Here is a 20,688-nt window from a genome sequence, read left to right as displayed (position 1 = left end):
TAGGGATGGAGTCCCTTGGGGACATCCAGGAGGAGCAGCCAAGGTGTTTTGGGGCAGGTGTCCCCTCTGTGTCTGAGGATGAGCTCCTTGGGGACATCCAGGAGGAGCACCAGAAGTGTTTGGGGACATCCAGGAGCAGCAGAGGTGTTTGGGGCAGATGTCCCCTGTGTGGGTGGGGATGGGCTCCTTGGGGACATCCTTTTGGGGGTAAAGTGTCCCCTTTGTGGGTGAGGATGAGCTCCTTGGGGACATCCAGGAGCAGCAGAGGTGTTTGGGGTAAAGTGTCCCCTGTGTGGGTGGGGATGGGCTTCTTGGGGACATCCTTTTGGGGTAAAGTGTCCCCTCTGTGGGTGGGGATGGGCTCCTTGGGGACATCCAGGAGCAGCAGAGGTGTTTGGGGCAGGTGTCCCCTGTGTGAGTGGGGATGGAGTCCCTTGGGGACATCTATGAGGAGCAACAGAGGTGTTTGGGGACAGATGTCCACTGTGTGGGTGGGCATGGGCTCCTTGGGAACATCCAGGAGGAGCAGCAGAGGTGTTTGGGGACAGGTGTCCCCTGTGTGGGTAGGGATGGAGTCCCTTGGGGACATCCAGGAGGAGCAGCCAAGGTGTTTTGGGGCAGGTGTCCCCTCTGTGTCTGAGGATGAGCTCCTTGGGGACATCCAGGAGGAGCACCAGAGGTGTTTGGGGACATCCAGGAGCAGCAGAGGTGTTTGGGGCAGATGTCCCCTGTGTGGGTGGGGATGGGCTCTTTGGGGACATCCTTTTGGGGGTAAAGTGTCCCCTTTGTGGGTGAGGATGAGCTCCTTGGGGACATCCAGGAGGAGCAACAGAGGTGTTTGGGGACATCCAGGAGGAGCAGAGGTGTTTGGGGACAGGTGTCCCCTCTGTGTCTGAGGATGAGCTCCTTGGGGACATCCAGGAGGAGCAACAGAGGTGTTTGGGGACATCCAGGAGGAGCAGCAAAGGTGTTTTGGGGTAAACTGTCCCCTGTGTGGGTGGGGAATGGGCTCCTTGGGGACATCCAGGAGCAGCAGAGGCGTTTGGAGCTTTGGGGCCCTCAGTGCTCCCAGAGTGCAGGAGAAACACAGATCAGCATCTCTGGGGACAGCTGGGGGTGATCTTACTTCTTGCCTTGATTTCCATGTCTTGGGGAATCTCCTCCCAGTTCTAATGCCCACAAAAGGTGTTTTGTTTGTCCCTCCCTGTGGTTCTGCTTGAGACACCCCACCCTGAGCATCTCCAGCTCCCAGATGATGAACCTCCAGCTGCACAAACCCAACAGAATCTGCTCTGATTTGGGAGATGGTTTTTATTTAATTGCTTGAGACACCCACCCTGAGCATCTCCAGCTCCCAGATGATGAACCTCCAGCTGTACAAACCCAGTAGAATCTGCTCTGATTTTAGAGGTGGTTTTTATTTAATTGCTTGAGATCCACCTTGAACATCCCCAGCTCCCAGATGATGAACCTCCAGCTGCACAAACCCAACAGAATCTGCTCTGATTTTAGAGATGGTTTTTATTTAATTGACTTTTCCTCTGTTGTCTTTTCTAGATAAAATGTTCACCTCTTCACCAGCAACTTCCTGCAGAAGAACAGCCCCAGCTCTGCCCCTGCCATAGCCCTGGAGCTCCGTGCCCTCCACACCCCCGGAGAGAGCCCCGTGTCCATGGAACAGGACAACCCACCCTGAGATAAAGCTGCTTCCTTGCTTTTCTGCCCCCGAAGGTGCTCCATGACCCCCAGATGAGCCAAGCAGCCCCCCCCTGCCAGCAGCTGGCGGGTCCCTGCGCGGCGCCCGCGGCGGGGATGGCGCAGGAGGACGCGCGGCGCGGCGGGCAGGTGGCACCACCACCACCACCACCACCACCCTCCTCCTTCTACCACGGGGCCAGCCAGGAGCTCGACCTGTCCACCAAGGTGTACAAGAGGGAGTCAGGCAGCCCCTACTCCGTGCTGGTGGACAGCAAAGGCAGCAAAGGCCACGGGCAGGAGAGAGAGGAGCAGCCGTTTTTCAGGGAGGGCAGAGCGGTAGGAGAGGTGCGAGCGGTGAAGGAGGACAGAGAGAACTCTGACGACTCTGAGGAGGAAGAGGAGGAGGAAGATGAAGTGACTTACAAAAGGGAGCAGATTATAGTAGAGGTAAACCTTAACAACCAAACCTTAAATGTGTCAAAAGGGGAGAAGGGTGTCCCCTCCCAGTCCAAAGAGACTGCTGTTCTTAAGACCAGCAGTGAGGAAGAGGAGGGTGACAGTGGGGAAGAGGCCACTGAAGACAGTAATGATTATGAGGAAAATGAGAGGCAGAAGAAAAAGGAGAAAAGAGTGGAAAAAGTTAGTGTTGCACAAAGGAGAACGAGGAGAGCTGCCTCTGCTGCAGCAGCCACAGCCTCCCCGGCACCCAGAGCTACACGGGGGCGTAGAAAGAGTGTGGAGCCCCCCAAGCGTAAGAAGAAAACTGCAAAGGAGCCCAAGGCACCTGTGCAGAAAGCAAAGTGTGAAGAGAAGGAGACTTTAACCTGTGAGAAGTGCCCCAGGGTGTTTAACACACGCTGGTACCTGGAGAAGCACATGAACGTCACTCACAGGCGAATGCAGATCTGCGACAAATGTGGGAAGAAATTTGTGCTAGAGAGTGAGCTGTCCCTTCACCAGCAAACTGACTGTGAAAAAAATATCCAGGTAGGTCCTGCTCAGCTGCTTGCCAGATTTCCACACCTTCTGTCGTGCCCTGCATACAGCTCGGGGACACTTCAGAGGGGGAAATCTTTTGCACAGCCCCAGGTTCTGGAGCAACACTTGGGTGACTTTCAGAGATGCAGGGAAAGGTGTTCAGCTGGCAGCAGTTACTGCAGGAGTAGAATCATAGAATCATAGAATGGATTGGGTTGGAAAAGACCTCCAAGATCATCAAGTCCGACACTTGATCCAACCCCACTGTGATCACCAGCCCAGGGCACTCAGTGATCACAGTAGGGTTGGATCAAGATGTGGTGGATTCTCACTCAGTGCCACATCCATTGAATCACAGAATCACAGAATGGATTGGGTTGGAAAAGACCTCCCAGATCATCAAGTCCAACCCTTGGTCCAACTCCAGTCCCTTTACCAGATCATGGCACTCAGTGCCATGGCCAAGCTCAGCTGAAAAACCTCCAGGGATGGGGAATCCACCCCCTCTCTGGGCAGCCCATTCCAATCCCTGAGCACTCTCTCTGCAAAGAATTTCTTTCTCATCTCCAACTTCAATTTCCCCTGGCAGAGCTTGAGCCCATCGTGCCCCCTTGTCCTATTGCTGAGTGCCTGGGAGAAGAGACCAACCCCCACCTGGCCAGAACTTCCCTTCAGGCAGTTCCAGACAGTGCTGAGGTCACCTCTGAGCCTCCTCTTCTCCAGGCTGAACACCCCCAGCTCCCTCAGCCTCTCCCCACAGCACTTGTGCTCCAGTCCCTTCTCCAGCCTCGTTGCTCTTCTCAGTTGGGTTCGAAGAGACCTCTGAGATCACCAAGTCCAACCCTTGATCCAACCCCACTGGGATCACTCTGGCACTCCGTGCCCTGGGCTGGTGATCACAGTAGGGTTGGATCAAGACATGTTGGATTCTCTGTCCCTGGAGGTGTTTAAGAGGACACTCAGAGCCACATCCAGTCCCTTCTCCAGCCTCGTTGCTCTTCTCTGGCCCCGCTCCAGCCCCTCAATCTCTTTCCTGAACTGAGGGGCCCAGAACTGAACACAGCACTCAAGGTGTGGCCTCCCCAAGGCAGAGTCCAGGGAGTAAACCACGAGCTGGGGACACAAAGAGCTGCTGTGACAATGCCAGGCTGGCCTGAGGACAGTTTGGAGGGAAGTTCTTTGAGAGATAAACCCTCCCCCTTGAGGTGCTGAGCACCTGCAGCTCTCGCTGGTTGTCTCAGTGTCCTGAGACTCAGAGGATTTCCAGGTGAGGTTTTTAAGGGAGGATGGAAATTCCAGGACTTGCTGGGACTGGAATCAGAAATTTGGGGAATACCAGAGAGGGCAGGCAGGTGAGAAAGGAACCAGTGGATTCAGGATTTGAGCTAAAAAGTCCTGCTGAGCTAATGACACACTGGTAATTGAGTGAGTGCTCCCAATGTGGATGAACTCAGTGCCCAGATCATGAACCTGCCCCAAATCATGAACCTGCCCCAAGTGGTGAACCTGCCCCAAATGGTGAACCTGCCCCAAATGGTGAACCTGCCCCAAATCATGAACCTGCCCCAAATGATGCACCTGCCCCAAATGATGCACCTGCCCCAAATGGTGAACCTGCCCCAAATCATGAACCTGCCCCAAATCAAGAACCTGCCCCAAATGGTGAACCTGCCCCAAATGATGCACCTGCCCCAAATCATGAACCTGCCCCAAATGATGAACCTGCCCCAAATCATGAACCTGCCCCAAATGGTGAACCTGCCCCAAATGATGCACCTGCCCCAAATGATGCACCTGCCCCAAATGATGCACCTGCCCCAAATCATGAACCTGCCCCAAATCATGAACCTGCCCTTTCCCCAGTGCAGAAAAGCTCAATAAATCTTTCTGAAACTCTCTGGTCTCCCTCACCAGCAGCTTTTGTGTTTCACACAACAATGGAAGGCTGTGTTGGAATAAAACCATCTGGAGTTGTGGGAGAAGCTGCTGATTATTGCTCTGTGGTTTGTGCTTTGCCCGAGGGCATCTCTGTTCTCACAGCACTGGGGGCACTGCTGGTGCCTCTGCCACTTCAGACCTGCTTGTCTTGCCAAGTTAAACCCATTTAGTGTTGCCACCTCCTCCTGGAAGGACCTGAGTGCCACACAGAGCAGCTCCAGGTCAATTCTGGGCCAGCTGAGGGTTTGTAGGGCAACAAATTCTCTGTTTAACTTTTTTTTTGTTGGTTTAAAAGCTGAACTGAATGGGGAGACATGAAATACTTATTGCAGTGCCTTTTTACCAAACCTGAAGTGTAACTCTGTGCTGGTTTTCTTTATGTTTCAGCTCAGGAGGAAGAAGGAAGGAGTAGAATAGAAAATAATGAATTTGGAGCTTAGTTAGTAAAATGCAGCAGCATTTCAGTGTGCAGCTCTTGAAAGAAATCCCTCAAAAGTTCAGTGTTAGCAGAGAACATTTCCATGGAAATTTAAGGAATGTCCCATCATCCAGGTGGCTCTTTCACAGCCCAAAATCTTTTCACTCCAAACAGGAATTCCTGAAGAGTTTAAACAGCTGGAGGGGGGAATGGGGCAGTGTCCTGTACCCACCCATGTGCCTCTGGAGGCAGAAATTCTATTCCCTAAAGAAAAAATTGTCCAAATTGTGGTTTATATCCTGAAGAATCAGGTCCAGAATCTGCCCCAAATATTTCCAGTGCCAAAAGCACTGAGGCATCTTCATTATCTAATCAAATACTCCACAATTATTTCTCTGTCCTGACCTTTGGAATGTGTTTTACAGTTTCCTGTTCGTGTGTTTTTATTCCACTTGGGGGGCACAGAAATTGTGCTTAGGGTTGAATATGTGGAGGGGGAAATGGAGGAAAAAAGGTGGTTTGACATGTAAGTGGTGCTGGAACTGCTAAACACAGTTGGGTGTTTCTCTGTTTCCTCTCAGTGATGGGCTGGGTCTGTTTTTCCAGGTAATTTCTGATTTTCATCCTTTCAAAATCAGAATTTCTGTTGCCACCTTAAGCTCTGTGTGGTAACTCTCAATATTATTGTTCTGATCACCAATTCAATTCTTCAAGGCCTGGTTTAACTTCACATCCAAGAATTTCTGCTCATTTCACAGCATTTCTTTACTTTTAAGGAGTTTTTTTTCCCCCTCCAAGGGCCACACTTTGTTCCCCACGTGCCTCCAAGGAGGTTTTCTTGGAGTGGAGCAGAATTCCCAACCCTGCAGAGACTCAGACACTGTTGAAGCAGCAAAGTTTGTCTGTGCAGAGGAGAAACAACCCAAATATTTGCTCACTGAACAACTCCCAGCCCTGCCCAGGGGATAAAGGAGAGGCAGAACCCAAAAACCCCAACAACAACCAGCCACAATTCCTTCCCCTTCACTCCAGAGCTGACAACAACTTGGTTTCCATGGAGTTTTACAACTCTCCTGGAATTCTCAACACTCTGCAATGACTGTTTTTATCAAGTCTTTAGGAAGAGCTGATTGTTGGGGAAATAAAGAGGTGTTGGAAAGCCCTTGGATCCTGATTTTATGGACATTTCCCAGGAGCTGTGGGAAGGAGCTCACACATTCCTTGCACATTGTCCTTTTTAGACCTGCAGAGACCTTGAATAAATGAAGATTCCCAGAATCCATGTCAGGAGCTGCAGAGTGGGAGCTGCTTTCCCTGGAAGACCAGAAGATTCAGAGAGTTGTGACTAATTAAACCTGGAATTTGGGGGGTCTCAGCACTCCTGCCAAAGGGCTGGATGTGCTCCTGGGTTTGAGGCAACTTGGTGGGATCAACCCTCTCCATCTCTCTTGGATTCTTCCCTCACCAAGAGTTTGGTTTTTTCCTACTCCAAGGGTTTGGATTCTTCCCTCTCCAAGAGTTTGGATTTTTCCCTCACCAAGAGTTTGGATTCTTCCCTCTCCAAGGTTTTGGATTCTTCCTTCTCCAAGGGTTTGGATTCTTCCCTCTCCATGAGTTTGGAGTTTTCCCTCTCCAAGGGTTTGGATTCTTCCTTTTCCAAGAGTTTGGATTCTTCTCTCTCCAAGGGTTTGGATTTTTCCCACTCCAAGGGTTTGGATTCTTCTCTCAGCAAGGGTTTGGATTCTTCTTCCCTCTCCAAGGGTTTGGATTCTTCCCTCTCCAAGAGTTTGGATTTTTCCCTCTCCAAGGGTTTGGATTCTTCCCTCTCCAAGGGTTTAGATTTTTCCCACTCCAAGGGTTTGGATTCTTCCCTCCAAGGGTTTAGATTTTTCCCAATCCAAGGGTTTGGATTCTTCTCTCAGCAAAGGTTTGGATTCTTCTTCCCTTTCCAAGGGTTTGGATTTTTCCCTCTCCAAGGGTTTGGATTCTTCCTTCTCCAAGAGTTTGGATTCAAGGGTTTGGATTTTTGGATTCTTCCCACTCCCAGGGTTTGGATTTTTCCCTTTCCAAGAGTTTGGATTCTTCCCTCTCCAAGTGTTTGGATTTTTCCCTCTCCAAGAGTTTGGATTCTTCCCACTCCCAGGGTTTGGATTCAGGGTTTGGATTCTTCCCACCCCAACAGCATCAGTGCCTGTGAAGTTGTCTCTGTTTTAGCTCCTGGGCTGTTGAATTTTGGAAATAAAAGTTCTCTTCAGGTGGCACCAAAATGCTTGTTTTAACATCCCCTCTGCTCCTGCTCCCTCTGGCTTTTCCCAGAGTGATTATTCCAAGTGTTCCACAAAAAAATGTGCAGTCTGAGGCAGCGTTTTGACTTGTTTGGGGCTTCTTTTTGTGGTGCAAGAGGAAGATCTTGGGTTAAACTCCACCAGCTCCAACCACTGACCCTCCCTAATCCCAGTTCCTTCTTTGTGTCCCATTCAGTGTGTTTCCTGCAACAAATCCTTCAAGAAACTCTGGTCCCTCCATGAACACATCAAGATTGTCCATGGCTATGCAGAGAAGAAGTTCTCCTGTGAGATCTGTGAGAAGAAGTTCTACACCATGGCCCACGTGAGGAAACACATGGTTGGTGAGTTTGGTGGGCTCTGCCCGTGGCTCTCTGAGGGCTCCTGGTGGTGGTGGCTCCTCGTTCCTGCTCTGGAGAGAAAGATGAGAAGGCAAAAGAAAAATAACCAGGGAAAAGACAGGCTGGGAATGTTCACCTGGAGGAGAGAAAGCTCCAGGGAGACCTGAGAGCATCTTCCAGTGTCTAAAGGGGCTCCTGGAGAGGGACTTGGAGGGACAGGACACAGGGAATGCTTTTCCTGGGAAGGAATTCTTGGCTGTGAGGGTGGGGAGGGGCTGGGATGGATTTCCCAGAGGAGCTGTGGCTGCCCCATCCCTGGGAGTGCCCAAAGCCAGGTTGGAACTTGGAGAAACCTGGAGGAGTGGAGGGTTCCTCCTTGGCTGGAACCTTGGAGCAACCTGGTCTAGTGGAAAGTGTCCCTGGGGGTGGCACTGGATGAGTTTTAAGGTCCATTCCAACCCAAACCATTCTGGGGTTCTGTGAAAATCAAACAAAATGAGTCATCTGAACTTTCTCCTTAACAAAAAGCTCCAAGCTGTGAAGCAGCAAAAAAAAAAAGGGAATATTTGCACCCCTGTGCCTGTTTATGACCTTTTCCTGCTCAGAATGAGGAGGAAGAACTGGCTGAAGAGCTGTTTGCATGAGCCTGACCATGTGTAACCCCCGTTGTGTTGCAGCACACACCAAGGACATGCCATTTACGTGTGAAACCTGCGGAAAGTCCTTCAAGCGCAGCATGTCCCTCAAGGTGCACTCCCTGCAGCACTCTGGGGAGAAGCCCTTCCGTTGTGAGGTGAGGCAGCACCTCCCCCTGGCCACAGACAGCCTGCCAGGAAAGCTGGCAACAATTCCAGCAGGGAATGGAGCTGGGAATTCAGTGCACTTAAAAAAGGAGGTGCAGCTTCGGGATGGTTTGGGGTCAGTTCTTCTCCAGGTGGAGAGCTGGGAGAGATCCACACACCCTGCTGGGTGGTTCTCTGTGGATACACATCCCCAGCAGGATTTGAATCCCAGTTTTCCCCTCATGGCAAAGGGAAATTCAAATTATATGAATCCTCCCTGGTAACTTGGAACAGATAAAAGTGGCCAGAGTGAAAATAATCAAATTACTTTGATTTCCACTTGTGGGATAAACTGGTGCTTCCTTGAGACCTGAACCAGCACTCAGAATTCCAGAGTGTGTGGTGGGAGGGGGGAAAGGGTGTTCCTGATCCACTCCCAGGATTTTGGGATTGTGTTTCCTGCCTGCCTTGGGGCAGGGAATGCCTCAGGCACTGCTGGGGACACAGAGCAGTAGTGGTGGGGCTACAGCCAGAGCAGGCTTGGGCTTCAGACTTCAGGCAAAGAAATGAGCTCATCCCAATAAAAACCAGCTGGCAAACAGGCTGGGCAAGGCTGGGCTGTGCTGGTTTGGTGTGGAGCAGAGTCCTCTAGTGGAGACAGGACACAGCAGAGCCCCAGCAGGGCTGCCTGAGCCAACAGCAGCACTTTGGTGTTGGAATATCCATGTCTGTGCCAACCAAAGGTTATGACTTTTCCCAAGCTCCTGTGCCAACAGACCTTTAGCCCAGTTGAAATGCTGGGGTTTGGCAGAATCCAGGTGTGCTTCCCTCCTTCCCAGGCCCTCTGGAGGGTCTCCTGGTGCCATGGATTGCTGTGTCTCTCTTGCAGAACTGTGATGAGAGGTTCCAGTACAAGTACCAGCTGCGCTCCCACATGAGCATCCACATCGGGCACAAGCAGTTCATGTGCCAGTGGTGTGGCAAAGACTTCAACATGAAGCAGTACTTTGATGAGCACATGAAAACACACACTGGTAAGAACACAAAAACATGATAAACAGGAGTATTTCCAGGGCAAAATGCTCCCAGCTGTGTTCCCTCCCTTGGAGTTTGGGAGCTGTTACCCCACTAGGAAATGAGATGGGAAGGGTTAATACCTTCCCTGGAGGGCTGTGATTCACTGTGGGGAACATGAGGGATTGGGCTCTGTTATGTTGGGGGAAGGAGCCCCTTGCCAAAGCCTTTGCCAAGATTATTCCAGGCCTCAAAATCCAGAGGTGGGAGAGGAATCCCTGAAGTCTGAGGTTGTCTGCAGAGCCCCTTTGCTTGCTGAGGGCAGTGCCAGCAGCTTGTGCAGGGTACAGTTGGTCTGTCCAGGGCTCTTCCTGGTCTGACTGGGCAGCCAGCAGTAGGACAAGAGGGCACAGGCTCTGCCAGGGGAGGTTTAGGTTGGATATCAGAAAGAAATTCTTTGCAGAGAGAGTGCTCAGGGATTGGAATGGGCTGCCCAGAGAGGGGGTGGATTCCCCATCCCTGGAGGTTTTTCAGCTGAGCTTGGCCGTAGCACTGAGTGCCATGATCTGGTAAAGGGACTGGAGTTGGACCAAGGGTTGGACTTGATGATCTCAGAGGTCTCTTCCAACCCAGTTGATTCTATGATTCTATGACTGATGCTGTGTGTGTGTGTGTGTTGGGCAGGTGTGTGAGGGCTGTTCCTGGCCTGACTGAAGTTCTCTGTGTGTGTTGGACAGGAGATAAGCCCTCCATCTGTGAGATGAGTTGCTGAGGGCAGTGCCAGCAGCTTTGCAGGGTGCAGTTGGTCTGTCCAAGGAGTGAGGGCTGTTCCTGTCTGACTGAAGTTCTGTGTGTGTGTGTTGGGCAGGAGATAAACCCTCCATGTATGAGATGAGCTGCTGAGGGCAGTGCCAGTACCTTGTGCAGGGTGCAGTTGGTCTATCCAAGGAGAGTGAGGGCTGTTCATGGTCTGACTGAAGTTCTCTCTCTGTGTGTGTTGGGCAGGAGATAAACCCTCCATGTATGAGATGAGTTGCTGAGGGCAGTGCCAGCAGCTTTGCAGGGTGCAGTTGGTCTGTCCAAGGAGTGAGGGCTGTTCCTGTCTGACTGAAGTTCTCTGTGTGTGTGTGTGTTGGGCAGGAGAGAAGCCCTTCATCTGCGAGATGAGGTTCTAAGGGCAGTGCCAGTACCTTGTGCAGTGTGTAATTGGTTTACCCAGAGAGTGTGAGGGCTGTTTGTGGCCTCACTGTCTCTGTGTGTGTGTGTTGGGCAGGAGATAAGCCCTCCATCTGTGAGATGAGTTGCTGAGGGCAGTCCCAGCAGCTTTGCAGGGTGCAATTGATCTATCCAAGGACTGTGAGGGCTGTTCATGGTCTGACTGAAGTTCTCTCTGTGTGTGTTGGGCAGGAGACAAGCCCTTCATCTGCAAGATGAGTTGCTGAGGGCAGTCCCAGTACCTTGTGCAGGGTGCAGTTGGTCTATCCAAGGAGAGCGAGGGCTGTTCATGGTCTGACTAACTCTGTGTGTGTGTTGGGCAGGAGAGAAGCTCTTCATCTCTGAGATGAGCTGCTGAGGGCAGTGCCAGCAGCTTTGGTCAGTCCAAGGAGTGTGAGGGCTGTTCCTGTCTGACTGAAGTTGTCTCTGTGTGTGTGTTGGCAGGAGAGAAGCCCTTCATCTGCAGGAAGGGCTGCTGAGGGCAGTGCCACCAGCTTTGCAGGGTGCAGTTGGTCTATCCAAGGAGTGAGGGCTGTTCCTGTCTGACTGAAGTTCTCTGTGTGTGTGTTGGGCAGGAGTTAAACTCTCCATGTATGAGATGAGCTGCTGAGGGCAGTGCCACCAGCTTTGCAGGGTGCAGTTGGTCTATCCAAGGAGTGTGAGGGCTGTTCATGGTCTGACTGAACTTCTCTGTGTGTGTGTGTTGGGCAGGAGAGAAGCCCTTCATCTGCAGGAAGACCTGCTGAGGGCAGTCCCAGCAGCTTGTGCAGGGTGCAGTTGGTCTGTCCAAGGAGTGAGGGCTGTTCCTGTCTGACTGAACTTCTCTGTGTGTGTGTTGGCAGGAGAGAAGCCCTCCATCTCTGAGATGAGCTGCTGAGGGCAGTGCCAGCAGCTTTGGTCAGTCCAAGGAGTGAGGGCTGTTCCTGTCTGACTGAACTTCTCTGTGTGTGTGTTGGCAGGAGAGAAGCCCTTCATCTGCAGGAAGACCTGCTGAGGGCAGTCCCAGCAGCTTGTGCAGGGTGCAGTTGGTCTATCCAAGGAGTGTGAGGGCTGTTCCTGTCTGACTGAACTTCTCTGTGTGTGTTGGCAGGAGAGAAGCCCTTCATCTGCGAGATCTGCGGCAAGAGCTTCACGAGCCGGCCCAACATGAAGCGGCACCGGCGGACGCACACCGGGGAGAAGCCGTACCCGTGCGACGTGTGCGGGCAGCGCTTCCGCTTCTCCAACATGCTCAAGGCGCACAAGGAGAAGTGTTTCCGCGTCACCAGCCCCGTCAGCGCCGCCAGCGCCGTGCCCATCCTGCTCTCTGCCCCCGCCGGCGCCAGCGCCGTGCCCGCCGTGCCCACCGTGCCCGCCGTGCCCGCCGTGCCCGCCGCGCCGCCGCGCCCCGCCCCGCACCCCTACGCGCACCTGCACCTGCACCACGCCCACCACCTGCCCGTGCCCCCCGTGCCACACCTGCCGCCCCCGCCCGCCCTGTTCAAGAGCGAGCCTTTGAACCACAGAGGGCAGAGCGAGGAGAACTTCCTGCGGCACCTGGCGGAGAAGAACAGTGCGGCACAGCACCACTGACAGCTCTGCTGCTGCTGCCTGCATGGCAGTGCCACCCCCTGGCACTGCCACCCCCCGGCAGTGCCACCCCTGGCAGTGACACCCCCCGGCAGTGCCACCCCCGGCAGTGCCACCCCCGGCAGTGCCGCCCCCGGGCAGTGCCACCCCCGGCAGTGCCGCCCCCCGGCAGTGCCACCCCCTGGCAGTGCCACCCCCTGGCAGTGCCACCCCCGGGCAATGTCACCCCCGGGCAGTGCCACCCCCTGGCAGTGCCACCCCCGGCAGTGCCACCCCCGGCAGTGCCACCCCTGGCAGTGCCACCCCCTGGCAGTGCCACCCCCTGGCAGTGCCACCCCCCGGCAGTGCCACCCCCTGGCAGGGCACAGGGCTGAGGCTGAGTGTCCTCCTCTCAGCTCTTCATTTCCCTGCCAGTGCCCAGGGATGAGTGCTGAGGGTCCTCCTCTCAGCTCCTCCATTCCTCCTGGCAGTGCCCAGGGCTGGGGCTGAGCATCCTCCTCATTTCCCTGCCAGTGCCCAGGGGTGGGTGCTGAGGGTCCTTCTCTCAGCTCCTCCTTTTCCCCTGGCAGTGCTGAGGATCCTTCTCTCAGCTCATTTTCCCTGGCACTGCCCAGAGGTGGGTGCTGAGAGTCCTTTCAGCTCCTCATTTCCCTGCCAGTGCCCAGGGGTGGGTGCTGAGGATCCTTCTCTCAGCTCCTCCTTTTTCCCTGGCAGTGCTGAGCATCCTCCTCTCAGCTGCTCATTCACCTGGCACTGCCCAGGGTGAGGTCTGAGCATCCTTCTCTCAGCTCATTTCCCCTGGCAGTGCCCATGGTTGGGTGCTGAGCATCCTTCTCTCAGTTCCCCATTTCCCTGGCACTGCCCAGGGATGGGGCTGAGGGTCCTTCTCTCAATTCCCCATTTCCCTGGCACTGCCCAGGGATGGGGCTGAGGGTCCTTCTCTCAATTCCTCATTTCCCTGGCACTGCCCAGGGATGGGGCTGAGGGTCCTTCTCTCAGTTCCCCATTTCCCTGGCACTGCCCAGGATCCTCCTCTCAGCTCCTCCTTTTCCCCCTGAATCCCTTCCCAAGTCGATCCAGTTCTGCCTCAGCCCCTGGCAATGGACAGGACTGCAAATCCCAACCTTTGCTCGTGGTTTTTTTTTTTTTTTCCCAGTGACTTTTATAAATTTCAGCTCCTGAGACTGGTGGAATTTTCTAATTTCATATCAGCTGACGAGGTATGCTTTGCTTTTATATCCTGGACTTCTCCTCAAAGAGGAGACAGGCCTGGTTTTCTTTGTACTAATTAATGGGAAAGGCTGTGAGATTAATACAGAGCATTAATTGTATCACTGTGTATGTAATGGATTCCTTTCAGCTTCTGGGACGAGCCAGCCCCAATCACAGTATCTTGGAGCATTATAAAGAAAGGCAAAAAAACCCCCCTTCTTGTTTTGTGTAGCTCTCCTAACACACTCTTTATTTTACTACAGAAATTATTTTAGAGGTTTTTTGTATAGACCTATTTAGTATTCTGTTTCTACAGCCAAATGTATTTCAATAATAAGTGGTGTAATTTTTTCAGTGTAGCTGGACCTATGTTGGATAATAGAGAAATTTTTATAATCATCCAAATGTGATTCTTACAAAGATGCTTCCATAGAGTTCAAGTTATTCTTTACAACCACACGACTTAAAGGTGCTTCAGAGGAGAAAGGAAACCCAGAGGAGGTCTCTGGAAAGAATCAAAAATGGTGTTGATTTCAGAACTTTATGTAATTTATTTTATTAGGGCTGCTTTTTTTTGGTTGTATTTTTTTTACCTTGTTTCCCTTCTCACAGTTCCTCTTAAGCTACTGGATGTTGGGCTGCAATATTCCTGCTCCACAGGTTTTCTGGAGGGAGGGATGGGATGGGGTGGAAAGGGGGATCCTGACATGTAGGACCTGCTGGTTTGGGAATGGGAAGGCACAGAAAGGAGGGATGGGAGAGCAGGGAGGGATGTGAGACCCACCAGGGATCCTGTTCTGCAGGAGCCACATTGAGGGGCTTCCCATGGTCTGAGGGAAATTGGGGATCATTTCAAATGCTGCTCTTCAAGGTGGGTTTGTGGAAGTCCTGGAGCTGCCAGGAGAGGGGATTAGGTGGGATCATCAACATGTTCCTGCCTGGATGGGGAGACAGGAATTGCAGAGCACTGAGGGTTCCACCTGAGCTCCATCCCAGTGTGGGACCAGTTCTGGGGCTCAGCTGGGGCAAATCCCAGTTTAAATCACAGGACTGGAGACTGAATCCTGGGCATGGCACTGCTGGAGTGGGAATGCCAAGTTCAGGACAGGAGTGGGGCTGGAATTCCAGGCATGGCTGTGTGACCAGGAGCAGCTGTTTGTCCAGGTTTGTGTTTCCCTCCAGTAGAACTCAGTGTAGCACATTTTGGACCTTGTTCCCACCTCCAGGAGGACAGAGACCCAAGCATGGACTGTAAGTCCTCTGTTTGTGGAAGTCCTGGAGCTGCCAGGAGAGGGGATTAGGTGGGATCATCAACATGTTCCTGCCTGGATGGGGAGAGGGAGGAATTGCAGAGCACTGAGGGTTCCACCTGAGCTCCATCCCAGTGTGGGACCAGTTCTGGGGCTCAGCTGGGGCAAATCCCAGTTTACATCACAGGACTGGAGACTGAATCCTGGGCATGGCACTGCTGGATAGTCCTGGGATGAAAGGAGTGGGAATGCCAAGTTGAGAGCAGGAGTGGGGCTGGAATTCCAGGAGCAGCTGTTTGTCCCTCCTCCAGGTTTGTGTTTCCCTCCAGCAGAACTCAGAGTAGCAAACCCAGGACCTTGTTCCCACCTCCAGGAACCCACAGGCCCAACCATGGACTGTAAATCCTCTTTTCCTTGGAATTCCAACTCCTGGTGCTGCTTTTTCCATTCATCCCACCAAGGTCACACCCAGAGATCCTCATGGGCAGGAGGAGGAGCTTGTCCTGTTGGGTGGTGGGTTTGGGTTGTGCCTGGTGGGATCCATTATTTTCCAGGACAGCAGAAATGTGGGAATTCTTCCTCCAGGATTGTCTTTGCAACACCCCAACAGCTGCTGAGCTGAAGGTTTTTCCCCATTTCCCACCACTGATTGTTGGGTTTTCCATAACCCAGGAAACTTCAGGGTGATGAAACCCCTCCCAGCAATTCTAAAAAAAAAAAAAAATAAAATGTTTTCTAAAATGTTTCCTCCATAATATTTATTCCCACCCCCCTTTCCATGTGGAAAAAAAAGCCAGTGCTGAGGATGAATTTGGAATTTCTGACTGTTGTTTTTCCTGTGCCTGCTCTGCCCTGGGGGGTTTCTCTCCATTCCACATTTCCAACCTGGTTCTGTTGTGCCATTATTTTATTTATGGTCAGGCCTGGTATGAAATGAATTAAAAAAAAAAAACAAACAAACCAAACAAAAAAAAATTTGGTAAATCATTTGTATTATTCCAGTTTTGCAAAATGATTTTCTTCTCAATAAATTGACACTCTTAGGCTGCTATTCAGAATTCTAAAATCTGGGATGGTTTTGGTTTTTTTTCTATCCTTGAGTTGGTGGTGATGAGAAAAACTTGGATTGAAAGGATCAAGGAGAGCAAAGGGAAATTCCAACAAGTTGGGGTTGGGGTTGGATGTTTTGGGAAGTGGGAATGGATTTTTCCTGGTTTTTTCACTCCCTAAAAATCCTCCTGTGGCTGAAGGAAAAGTTGGACTGGATTTTTAACATGGAATTTTTAAAGGGATTTTTAATGTTGAATTTTAAAGGAATTTTTAAAGGAATTTTAAAAGGGATTTTTAATGTTGAATTTTAAAGGAATTTTTAACATGGAATTTTTAAAGGGATTTTTAACATGGAATTTTTAAAGGGATTTTTAATGTTGAATTTTAAAGGGATTTTTAATGTTGAATTTTAAAGGGATTTTTAAAGGGATTTTTAAGGTTGAATTTTAAAGGAATTTTTAACACTGAATTTTTAAAGGAATTTTTAATGTTGAATTTTTAAAGGAATTTTTAATGTTGAATTTTTAAAGGAATTTTAAATGTTGAATTTTTAAAGAATTTTTAACGTTGAATTTTTAAAAGAATTTTAATGTTGAATTTTTAAAGGGATTTTTAATGTTGAATTTTTAAAAGAATTTTAATGTTGAATTTTTAAAGGGATTTTTAATGTTGAATTTTAAAGGAATTTTTAATGTTGAATTTTAAAGGAATTTTTATTGTTGAATTTTTAAAGGAATTTTTAATGTTGAATTTTAAATGAATTTTTATTGTTGAATTTTAAAGGAATTTTTATTGTTGAATTTTTAAAGGGATTTTTAATGTTGAATTTTTAAAGGAATTTTTAATGTTGAATTTTTAAAAGAATTTTAATGTTGAATTTTTAAAGGAATTTTTAATGTTGAATTTTAAATGAATTTTTAATGTTGAATTTTAAAGGGATTTTTAGTGTTGAATTTTTAAAGGAATTTTTAAATGTTTTTTTAATGTTGAATTTTTAAATGAATTTTTATTGTTGAATTTTAAAGGAATTTTTAACGTTGAATTTTTAAAGGTGGGATTTTTAATATTGACATAGAGTTTATTAATATATTTATGCAAATATAATTATGAATATATAAAATATTTTTGTAGGTGATTTATTATTTTATAGTTTTGGCTCATCAGAATAAGAAGAGTCAGAATTGAATAAGAATTTTATAAGAATTAAATCATAGATAATAAGAATTGAATAAGAATTTAATAAGAATTAAATAAGAGAATAAGAATTTAATAAGAATTTTATAAGAAATAAGAGTAAGAATTGAATAAGAATTTAATAAGAATTAAATAAGAGTAAGAATAAGAATTTAATAAGAAATGAGTAAGAATTAGAGTAAGAATTGAATAAGAATTTAATAAGAATTTAATAAGAATTAAATAAGAATAAGAATTTAATAAGAAACAGGAGTAAGAATAAGAATTTAATAAGAATTTAATAAGAAATAAGAGTAAGAATTGAATAAGAAAGAAGAGAATTGAATAAGTTAATAAGAGTATGAAATAATAGTTTAAATAATAAGAAATAAGAATTAAATAAGATAAAAAGAACTGAATAAATAATAAGAATTAAGAATAAGAATTCAAGAAATGAGTAAGAATTGAATAAGAAATAAAATAATTGAATAAGTTAAGAGTAAGAAATAATAGTTATAAATAATAAGAAATAAGAGTAAGAAAAAAACTGAATAAAAATAAGAATTAAGAATAAGAATTCAAGAAAAAAGAGTAAGAATTGAATGAGAAATTACTAAGAATTGAATAGGAATTGGATAAATTAAATAAGAATTTAATAAGAAATAAGAGTAAGAATGGAATAAATAAGAAAAAAGAACTAAAACTTGAATAAGAAATAAATAATAACACCAGAGAGGCTCTGAAATTGTTGCTTTGATGGGATTTGCTGCTTGTTGGAGTGACCAAAGGGGTGCTTGGCCCAAAAACTGCCCCATTTCCAGCCCTAAATTTGGGAATTTTCCCTTTGGGCTGTTCCAGCTCAGCCTGGGAATGACAATCCAGGGCCAGGGGACACTTTGAGCTCAGCCCCCGCCTGAATTCCCAGGAAAACTGGGATGGAACAGGGAAGTTCCTTGGGAAGGAGCTGTTGGAAAGAGCTCCCTATGGGAGAGTTCCCAGTGGTGGTTCCTGGGATAAATTCAGTAAATCTCCTTATTCTGCAGGTGTGGAACTGAGGGAAGTGCCTGGAATTGGGTAAGGAATTGTGAGTCACAAATCCAGGTTATTCCCGATCCAGGCAGGATCGTCCCTTCCCTTGGCACTTCTTTTCACCTTTTCTGCCTCATTTCCTCCCTCAGGTTCCTCAGTCAGTGCACAGCAAACATTCCAGTGAAGGAGATGAGAACCAGGCACCTCTCTGGGGTTGTGCTGAAGCCACAAAAACCGGGAATGCAGAGCCCATCCCTTGGGAATCTGCCCCTGGCACGGCGCGTTCCCGGCGGGGTCGGCGTGGACGGAGTTTCACTGCAGAGCTCCAGAAAAATGACACCTCCAGTGAGTTCAGCCTGGAAAAGGACAGCCCAGGCACGGAGGGATCACATTCCAGCTGAGCATTCCATGACATTCCCCGTCCAAAGGTCTCCCAGCGCCTCCAACATGAGCCTTGTGCAAGCCTGGGATGGATTCCTGGGGGGAAGGTGCAGGCAGGGAAATGCCCCAGCCTGGATTTGGGATGAGCTGCACCATGAGCCACTTCCCAAGGGCCAGAGGGATCCAAAGCCTTGGGAAGGACCTGTTGGACTGTCCATTCCAGTCACAGGTTTGTGATGGAAAAGGATTCCCAGCCATTCATCACCGGGGAAATTGGGAGTGTGGCACCCACAGGTGCAGTTTGTGCCCCTTTGCCTTCAGAAATCAAATATTTAGGAATTTTAAGAGTTGTTATTCCATAGGAAAATTCCCACTTGGCCTGAAATGTTTTCTCGTGCTCTGTGAAAGGTGAAGCTTTTTGTTGCTCCCAGAAACCACCAGGATTTTTTATGCCACTCGTGGATTTTCCTTTCCTCCCTTTGGAATGTGTGTTTTCCCTGATTCCATAATCCACAGAAGCCCAGGAATAACAGCAGAGGGTCCCAACAGGTGAGTTCAGTGGTTTGGATGGATTTTGGCTGCTGGAACCTTTGCTGTGCTGCTGTCCCAGCTCGGGGCTGTTCCCACCCTGCACAGAAATCCTTGGAATCAAATCCTTTGGGAGCAGGAGGGGCTGGAGCTGCGGGAGAAGAACCTTTTGGGGAGGCTGAGCCAGGAGGTGGCAGTGGAGCTCATCCTAATCCACATGTGGAGGAGCTCCCCGGGCTGGAAAACATTCCCGGTGTGCAGCTTGGCTGGAATTCCCTGCCAGCTGCAGAATCCAGGGGAGGTTTGGGTGGGAAGGGACCTTAAGGATCATCCCATGGGCAGGGACACCTCCCACCAGCCCAGGGTGCTCCAAGCCCTGTCCAGCCTGGCCTTGGACACTCCCAGGGCTGGGGCAGCCACAGCTCCTCTGGGCACCTGTGCCAGGGCCTGCCCACCCTCCCAGCCAGGAATTTCTTCCCAATATCCCACCTGTCCCTGCCCTCTGGCAGTGGGAACCCATTCCCTGTGTCCTGTCCCTCCATCCCTTGTCCCTCTCCAGCTCTCCTGGAGCCCCTTTGGGCACTGGAAGAGGCTCTGAGGTCTCTGGCTCTAAACCCAGCCTAGAACATCCTCCAACTCCATGGAATCACAGGATTCCAGAATGGTTTGGGATGGAAGGAAACTTAAGGATCCCACCCCTGCCATGGGCAGGGACACCTCCCACCAGCCCAGGGTGCTCCAAGCCCTGTCCAGCCTGGCCTGGGACACTCCCAGGGCTGGGGCAGCCACAGCTTCTCTGGGAATTCCACCCTCACAGAGCAGAATTTGGTTGGATGGGGCTTGGAGCACCCTGGGCTGGTGGAAAAGGTGTCCCTGCCCATGTGGAACTGGATGAGCTTTAAGGTTCTTCCAACCCAAACCATTCCATGATTTTGTATGAAATCCTCTGGCTCCTGCTGGGCTGTGATTTCCTGATTTCCTCTCGTGCCTTTTAGCATGAAATTCCAACTGGATCCCGTGTCCACAGGAGAAGTTTGGGGACAACTCAGCTCCCACCACCTTTGCCAAGTGCCCTGGGGGAGAATAAATTCCCAGGAATTTCATCCCACGTGGTACATGGAATAACAGAGTTTGCTCTTCCTTGTTAGTCCTCGAGGGGTTTTCCCTGATATTGATCATCTAAATATTCCTCAGGCACCAAAAATGTTTTGCTGTGAAAGAAATCCTGTTTGTTGGAGTTGTTTGTGTGGAGGCAGGACAGGAGTGGCTGCAGTTGGAATTTCCTTATCCACGTGCCTGGAAAACTGAGCTGGAGGGATCAGCTCCCCTTGGTGGAATGGGAAGGTCAGTTCAGAACTCCCCCAAAATTCCACTTTCAGAGCCAGGAGGTCTGACACAGACAGAGCTCCTGAGCTGCTCTTATCCAAACTTTGGGATTCTTTAGTCTGGAAAAGCAGCCAAGGGAGGGACAGGACAGGCAGAGGCAGCAACGTGGCCCTGGGGCTGATGCAACAAACTCTTGGTGACATCCCAGGACAAACTCAGAGCACGAGGATGTTCCACCCATTGTGGGGAATCCACGTGTTGGAAAGACTTGATGTGATGGGTTTATTTATCCAGGGCACTGCCCTCGCCTGCTCCCAGTGGAAAATCCCCGGGATCCTGGGCTGGGCTGGGATCATCTTTTGCCTTTCCCTGGGAAGGAGGCAGAGCTTGCCCTTTGGAGTCTCCCACCTGCCCTTTGGAGTCTCCCACTCGCCCTTTGGAGTCTCCCACTCGCCCTTTGGAGTCTCCCACTCGCCCTTTGGAGTCTCCCACTCGCCCTTT

At 49.6% G+C, this 20,688-nt stretch overlaps 1 protein-coding gene and 1 long non-coding RNA gene across 2 annotated transcripts in view; both read left to right on the top strand.

The window, feature by feature from the left end:
• ZNF652 (zinc finger protein 652) overlaps positions 1 to 15,660 on the top strand; it is a 28,932-nt gene extending 13,272 nt beyond the window's left edge. The window contains exons 2-6 of the mRNA XM_071577123.1: positions 1,558 to 2,685; positions 7,514 to 7,661; positions 8,336 to 8,451; positions 9,330 to 9,474; positions 11,760 to 15,660. Of these exons, the coding sequence (XP_071433224.1) occupies positions 1,750 to 2,685; positions 7,514 to 7,661; positions 8,336 to 8,451; positions 9,330 to 9,474; positions 11,760 to 12,241 (1,827 nt within the window). The 5' untranslated portion in view covers positions 1,558 to 1,749 and the 3' untranslated portion in view covers positions 12,242 to 15,660. The remainder of the gene's footprint in view (positions 1 to 1,557; positions 2,686 to 7,513; positions 7,662 to 8,335; positions 8,452 to 9,329; positions 9,475 to 11,759) is intronic.
• Positions 15,661 to 17,100: 1,440 nt separating this feature from the next.
• LOC139682831 (uncharacterized) lies at positions 17,101 to 20,268 on the top strand. Its single transcript, XR_011699678.1, has 3 exons — positions 17,101 to 17,997; positions 18,102 to 18,882; positions 19,857 to 20,268. It is a non-coding gene; the product is annotated as an uncharacterized lncRNA (long non-coding RNA).
• The last annotated feature ends 420 nt before the right edge of the window (positions 20,269 to 20,688 follow it).

The sequence above is a fragment of the Pithys albifrons genome, chromosome 25, assembly GCF_047495875.1.
Source record: "Pithys albifrons albifrons isolate INPA30051 chromosome 25, PitAlb_v1, whole genome shotgun sequence".
Taxonomy (NCBI): Eukaryota; Metazoa; Chordata; class Aves; order Passeriformes; family Thamnophilidae; genus Pithys; species Pithys albifrons.
This window is presented reverse-complemented; position numbering and strand designations above follow the sequence as displayed.